This window comes from Propithecus coquereli, unplaced genomic scaffold (assembly GCF_000956105.1).
Source record: "Propithecus coquereli isolate 6110/MARCELLA unplaced genomic scaffold, Pcoq_1.0 Scaffold224, whole genome shotgun sequence".
In the NCBI taxonomy this organism is placed as follows: domain Eukaryota; kingdom Metazoa; phylum Chordata; class Mammalia; order Primates; family Indriidae; genus Propithecus; species Propithecus coquereli.
The window spans coordinates 5,966,833-5,974,387 of record NW_012147634.1 but is presented as its reverse complement, the minus strand read 5'-3'; the positions used below and the strand labels follow the sequence as shown (position 1 = coordinate 5,974,387).

At 35.7% G+C, this 7,555-nt stretch overlaps 1 protein-coding gene across 1 annotated transcript in view; it reads right to left on the bottom strand.

Moving 5' to 3' along the window:
• Positions 1 to 1,560: 1,560 nt before the first annotated feature.
• The window catches only part of VPS13C (vacuolar protein sorting 13 homolog C (S. cerevisiae)), a 213,380-nt gene continuing 207,385 nt past the window's right edge, over positions 1,561 to 7,555 (bottom strand). Inside the window, 3 exon segments of the mRNA XM_012645033.1 lie at positions 1,561 to 1,947; positions 2,275 to 2,358; positions 3,720 to 3,843. Of these exon segments, the coding sequence (XP_012500487.1) occupies positions 1,846 to 1,947; positions 2,275 to 2,358; positions 3,720 to 3,843 (310 nt within the window). The 3' untranslated portion in view covers positions 1,561 to 1,845.

Below are 7,555 nucleotides of genomic sequence, written 5' to 3'. Positions count from 1 at the left end.
CATATGTAAATAATTGACTCTCGAAGCATTTTAAAAATGCACAACAGACATTATTACACTTTACCAATGAATTACTTCTGTCCCAGGAGATTAAATCAAATAAAAACGTTACAAATACATCAATGTTTATTTTTAAACCAACTGAGATGATGAGTTTATCAATTTCTATACTTTTTCTTAGTTTAATGTTTTGTTCATGCATTTTTAGAATAAACTATCAGTGTAATATAATTTCTTAAATATTTAGGACGTTTTCAATAGCTGATTCCTATGAAAAATATAACTAGATATCCCAAATTCCTGATTAAGTCAGTTTTAAAGACACAAAATACTAGAACGCTTGTTATGAAATTGTTTATAATGGTCCTTTTAATAAATTCCAATTAACCACTAATATAGAAATTTGGTTTAAAGCTAGAAGTTTTATATATGATACTTTTCTTCACAGACAAAAAAGAATGACCTTGAAAAGGCACTGACTACCAGAGATCAAACATTTAGGGCACCAGTTATTGCATTCTTTTTTTAGATTATACATTAAATAGCACTAGGAAAATTTTTGAAGTGTTATGGCCAGGTCTCTAAAAACATGAAGAATGATGACAGAACCACTACCACACATAAATACAAACAGAGCAAACCAAGTGTGTCCACATCTTCATCTCATCATTATTTCAGCAATTTGAAATAAATGCCATGTTAAACACCATGAGCAAATATAATGGTTCATCCAAAAAATTAAACATTTTTGAGTATTTTTTAAAGTTTTAATAGGCAGTGTATCTCTGATCGGCATAAGTGAGTTGCAAAAAGGACAAAAAGTACTGCAGTGAATTGACTCTCATGGGCCTGCTCCTTCAAAGAACACATCTAATACTTATTTTTCACAACCTTATTTTACTTATATAGAAAGCAACTAGAGACTTTTCACTCTTCCTAATAAGTATTTAAAAATACATTTCTAGGTATGCATTATGATTAAATGTTAATTTATGATGCCCTTAAAGTCTTTCAACTTCTACGAAACAATTCTGGAAATATAAAAATACTGAATATTACATATTTCTGAGCCTTGAAAATCTTAGAATGTGATATTTTCATGTATCAGCAAATTATAATTGTGCCATGTAAGTTCATCTTGAAAGAGCATGTAAATAACTTCCAAATTTTTGTGAATATTCCATTACAGAAAATAGAGTATAGATATTTTAAGGTTTGATTGTCCATATTTCTTTCATTGTAGTGCCAGGAGGAAAAATAAGCACCAAAGTAAAACATGTTTTCTTAGGAGAAAAACAATGTTTTCATGGAAAAAAATAAAATAAAACATGCTATTTCTCCCTTTAGTGGCTTTTCTTCAGTCAATGACCTTGTTTACCAAAAATGTGATCTCAGTTCAATTATTAAACAAATCAAATCACCCTTAAACAAAATGTCAGCGTGTCCAACATTTGTCTATGGGTAAAACCTTTCAAAGAACACTAGTCATTCTAAGGTTCTTTCTTATTCTTCAATAAAGATTTTAATTAAAAATAAGCCTATTGCCCTGTGCTTCACAATTTTAATATTAATGAAAATTTCACTCTGAGTTTGAAGGGACGTTCTTTCAGTGGTCTGATTCATTCAAGTGGCAGCGTAGAAGTGGATTAGTAACATACACATGGTTACAAAATTAGAGTCAAACCTAAACGGGAAAAAAGTAGAAAACCCAATACTAGCTATTCGAGAACAATAAAACTAAATGAGTTCTTGAAAAAGTCTCGTTAGCAATATAAAAGCAATATAAAAGCAGAGTGACTTATGGACAAGACTGATGATTGGTTTCTCTGCCCCTGAGACCTGTGATTAAGATGGTATTTGGGGCCTGAGAAGTCTCAGAGATGATTGCTTCATCAGTTTTTGCTGGTGTCTCGTTGACTGTGCATCCTCAATGGCATGATACGCTCTCTGTAAAATAAAATACTTATTATGAATTGTAATGACAAGTACAGGCTCATTGGGTGGAAGAGAACAGTACAAAAGCCAGAGTTAGAGCTCTCCGCACAGGTCATAGCTAAGGACAAGGACACAGTCCAAATACGTAATGCAAAATAAGACCCTTTCTCCCTACTGAGTCCACAGTATGTATTTTAAGCTTATATAACTAACCAAGTTATAAATGGAAGAGCTTTCAGGAGAAATAAAGGGTATTGCTAATTGTAACAGGAGCTTTTTGGTTTTTTAATCTTTCAGCTAAAAAAACAGTGAAGGGTGCTCTTAAAATAAGTCTTTTACCTCTGCTGTGGTGGTATCCTTTAGGTAAATTTTCCGAAGACAGCCTTGACTGGCACTGTCTTTCTTGTGGAACAGACCCTGCTCCTGTTTCAAAAGAAACAACGACAGAAAAGAAATTATGCTGAGGCAGAAAAAAAAATCGTAACCTTTAATTGGATGCTTAAATGTCTATTTTATAATCAGTAGATTAACCAAATACACATATTCAAGTATGATACGAAATAAATCATCTTGGTATAAGGATACTGGTTCTATGTGTGAGTTGTTAGAATTTATAAAATTCGATGAGTATACATCAATCTGTATAAAATAATGGCTTTCTGCAGGCTATGATAAATAGCCTACAGAAACACCACTTGATAACTCATCACATTTGACAAATCAAAAAACCATTCCTTCATTTCCTTGGCTGATAGATAAAATTCTTATATAACATAAAATACACTGAGTCTATTCTCACCACTGATGTGAAAGAAAAGTGATAACTGAGAAAACTGTAAAATATATGCATAGTGACACAGTCTTTCCTAGTTTGAAAATTATGTTTCATACACCAAGGCACTCTTTAAATTTTGACACTGTACAATGAGGTAATGCTGAATTACAAAATGGTAGGGTGACAAGGTAGTTCTTTTATTTGTAAATTTCCATGAAAAGAAAAGTTAACATCAATTAAAGAATAATAGTACTTGCATCTCTATTAAATTTTGTGGTATGTTTTTCAGACAGTTTTAGTAATAGAAAGAAATAACATTATTGTTTAGGAAAAACAAATATAAAAACTACCATATTTATAATGACGATGCATGGTTTTTTTAAAGGTATGAAAATACATTTATAATATATATAATGTAATAAACACATATTCCAAAGTTAAGTACATGAGTCTGACAACTAAGCAAAACATGGGGTATCATTTTTGCTAATTACTTACTACATAATTAAAGTTCTTTCTTAGAAAATGATGGGGATAAAAGACATAGAAGTATTGTTATGTATTCTATGAATGCCAAATATTATAAAACATGGGTATTTTAGACATTTATTTTTACCAAATCATTTAATAATCTCCTGAAAGCCTAAAAAAGGGAATTTTCCCAGAAATGTCTAATTATAGCAAAATGAGTATCCATATGAATTAAAAAAACCTATTTGTTAATGCTTAATTCACCAAAAAAGAAATACCAGCATATCAGAATCCTGATTCTTTGGGCAGACAGACTGATACTTCACCCGATGCAGTCGAGAACCATTAGAAAATAAAGTACAGTAACACAAATAACTGACTACATCTTTCTTTACATCTAAGCATATAATAGTAACAATAATGATGGCATTCATCCTTCAAACATTTTGTGTAATTAACTGTAAAACTGTCAGAAAGCATCAGTTTTCACTCATTTAATAAATTCTTAGCTCTAAAACTGTGATTCATGTTTTCTTACCTTAACCGAAATTTTCAGCACATTTTCATTAACACTAGGAGGACATACAAAATCTTCAAATGGATACTGCCAGTCTATGGACATATGGCCTAGGATTTCAACTTCCTTTACACACAGCACTCGCCTGTTTTGTGAAAGAAAACAAAAACATACAGGTAGTGATAAAGACAGGCAATTATTCTAATATTCATTCTGCTGGATGGCACAGGCAGCACTGGCTTAGCAAACAATAAAAACTGGCACTGAAAAAAAGTGCCTCACATTTTCTTAAAAGTCTAAATAACTGTCAAAGAGCAAATATGGTAACTACTCAACTAACGAAGCAAACTTTAAAAAATTCCCCTTCTGCCAATCTTGCAGAATTCAGAAAAGTGTAACTTTTTTTTTTTGTAACTGACCAAAAAACTGATAGGGTAATCATGTTTGAAACACATAAGGAACAGGCTGTACTCTCATCTGGGAAGTAACAAAGGCAGAAGCCCCTGAAAATGTTTTACTTGGAAAAATTATTAATTGCTCTTTATTGTCAATCATCCATGCCTTCTAGTCAAGAAAGAATATGCAAGAAATGTCACAAACCTCACATGTCAGCAAAGATTCTCTTTCCACCTACCGATATTAATAAATATCAGATTCAAACACTTAACGTGGATGCACTTTATCGTAGGGTATCCCATTTTACTCAATAGCTATAAATAAATAAACAAGAGTCCACATTGATCTCCCAGTGTGTGATTCAGATTAGTTACTGATATAACTATCCTTGATTTTAAGTTTCTATTACAGAAAGCAAAACTAGAAAAGTAGAAGAACTGTTAAGTCAACAAATATCTAGGATGCCAGAGAAACAAGGAAGATAACGTTTCTGCTTGAGAAGTGCTCACAGGCTAGCAGGGGAAATAAACACATAAATAAATGGTACAGCACAATTAGACAAGGGCCACGACACAGTGTGCAGACAAGACTTTTGGAGCACAGGAGAGAGGGGCAGATTGTACTGATAAATCAGGTGACCCAAGAGCTGAATCCTGAGTGGACGGATTTCTGCACATGGGAAAGGGGAAATGACAGTCCAGACAAAGGGAAGAGTGCGCTGATATACTAAGAGTACAAAAAGGGAAGACTTATTTGAGGAATGCGGAGGTGTGTAGCTGGAGCACCAGACGTGTACAGTGGTGACATGGTGAGAAAACGAGCTTACTGCCAGACCTTGAAAATCCTGTTGTCATTTTAAGAAATTTTGACTTCAATCTACAGGCACTAGAAAATGACATGACAAAGTTTCTTGTTTTAGAGTGACGTTCTAGTGAGCAGAGGGAGGCGGCACAGAGATGGGCGGCAGACAATCAAGGCAGGAAACCACTGCAACTGTCCAATCGGGAGACACTAAGGGCCTCGATTTTGGCAGTGGCTTCAAGAAGGGAGAGGAAGGGTTAGATTCTAGACGTTTAGAAGGTAGATGAGAATGAATTTGGTGACCACTGGAGTGTGGGGAATTAAAATAGACCCCAGCACTGTATTTCTCAGCAGAGGTGCCACTGAGATCGTGGGCTTGTTTGGGACGGTGTTGTGCATTGTAGGAAGTTCAGCATGCCTCGCCCCAGCCTGCTACGTGCCAGTAGTGTCCTCCAATCACTGTGATAACCTCCAACACCCCCATACTTTCCAAACAGTTTCTAGGAAGTGTATCTCACCCCTCTAGCCCTGGCCCCAGTTGAGAATCAGACGACAGGGCTAAGAGTTAAAGACGGCTGTTACAAATCCTTGTGCCAAATGCAATTCACTATTCTGAATATTTTAAACTCTTTCTTCTCTTTACTATCCCAATACTACTACTGTTCTCCTACCATCTTAGGTCTCCCTTCGTCCTCTTCCTCTTGTTCCATATTTACCAGGCTTCAAATCTTGGTCGTCTTCTGCTCAACACTCTGAGTGGTCTCTAAGATTTCAACTCCAGCTCTTTATCTAAACTCCAGTTGTCTATCTATCTATCACATACATATGTAGATATCTATATATACATAACATCTAATCCAGCCATCCATCTATCTGTCTTTCTATATCTGTCCCCTGACTGCTGAGGCAGCTCCACTGTTATATCTCCAAACTAGGTCAAACTAAGTTACAAAACAAAAACAAACAAAAAAATCACCTGTTCTTCTGAAATTACTGTAAATGTAACGAGACAGTCATTTTGTCTTTCCTTCTCTTCAACATCCAATCAGTCACCAAGCCCCAGCTCTTAAATCTACCCCCTATTTCCACCCCTGTTCTTTTAGTTTAGGCCCTTACCACCTCCTACCATGATACTGCCACAGTCTCTGTGGTGGACAGAATTCTAGGATGGTCCCCAAGATCCCCCGTCCCCTGGTATACAGCCCTGTATACTTCCCCAGCACTGTGACTATGATGGGTGATTAGGTTTTGTTATATGGCACTGATGACTTTAAGCAAAATTAGTTTATGTGGGTGGGCCTGACCTAATCACACAGACTCTTTAAATCTGAGTCAGAAAACAAGAAGCCAGAGATTCAAAGCACCCTTGCTGGCTTGAAGACGGAAGGAGCCACACAGCAAGGAATGAGGGTGGCCTCTAGGAGCTGAGAGCAGCCCCCTGCCTGACAGAGGTCAAAGTAACAGGGATCTTAGTCCGACAACTGCAAGGAACTGAATGCTGCCGACAACATTAAATGGGCCTGGAAGTGGATTCATGTGATTTGTCGTGCAGCAACAGAGAACCTAAACAGCCTCTAACTGGCCTCCCTGCCTCCAGTCTAATCCTCTTCCAATCCAGCATCCAAACCGCTGCCAGAGATCTTTCACAACTACACACCTCGTCATACTTGTTTACAAGTCTTCAGTGAGGAAGAAAACAGAGATTACTCATGTGTACTATGTGCACATATCTGTGTGAGAAGCTGTGATACTGAACAATAAAATAACAGACTATACCTTAAAAAAGTGATTCTCCATCACATTAATGATAGAACCTAAACCCTTAAGATCTCATGAGCAGCCACCTATGACTCTTGTTTCATCTCCCAACACTTCTCCATTAACATCCCACCATCCAGCTGTTCCATACTCATCATACTGGTCCAAGCGCCGTACCGTTGTATGCCTCTGCTTGCCTCTTGTTTACCTGTGTGACAACTGTATACTCTATAAGACTCAGCTCAAGCACTCCCTCAACTAAAAGGCCTCCCTGACACCTTCCCCATGACATTTTAGTCCCCACCTTACTGGACAAAGAGTTTTTCCTATGTCCTTGGAGTCTCTGATATGTTACTTTTTCTTAGTAGCTATCACACTATGATGTCACTGATAATTTGTAGGTTCCCCCCTTCAGATGCAGAAGGGACAGAGATGTAACTTTCATCTCTGTGTCCCTGTATCCGTCATACATTGATGGTTAAAAAGATTACTAAAATAAATCATGGAGGAGTTAGGACCAATTAGTGGAGCCATAGCCTAAGAAATTTAGGTCTTGAGAACTTGTGTTTTGCTTCTAAAAACCCATAAGAAAAAAAATAATGGGACCAAATTCTGGATGAATTTCAATATGGAAAAATTAAAAGTGTTATATATTGGAAAACCAAATATGTAATTAACATGAAAATAATGCATTGGATAAAAAGGGTTAATATCATTATGTATCATTATGTAATGCTCTTTAAATTCAGTAAGAAAAAGACTAATATACCAATAAAAAATGAGTAAAGGATATGAACAAGTAATTCACAGAATACAAAGTACAAATGGATATTGATATATTAAAATTTTCATACTCATTAGTCATCAAAGAAATGCTAATTAAAACAAAAATCATTTTCTAT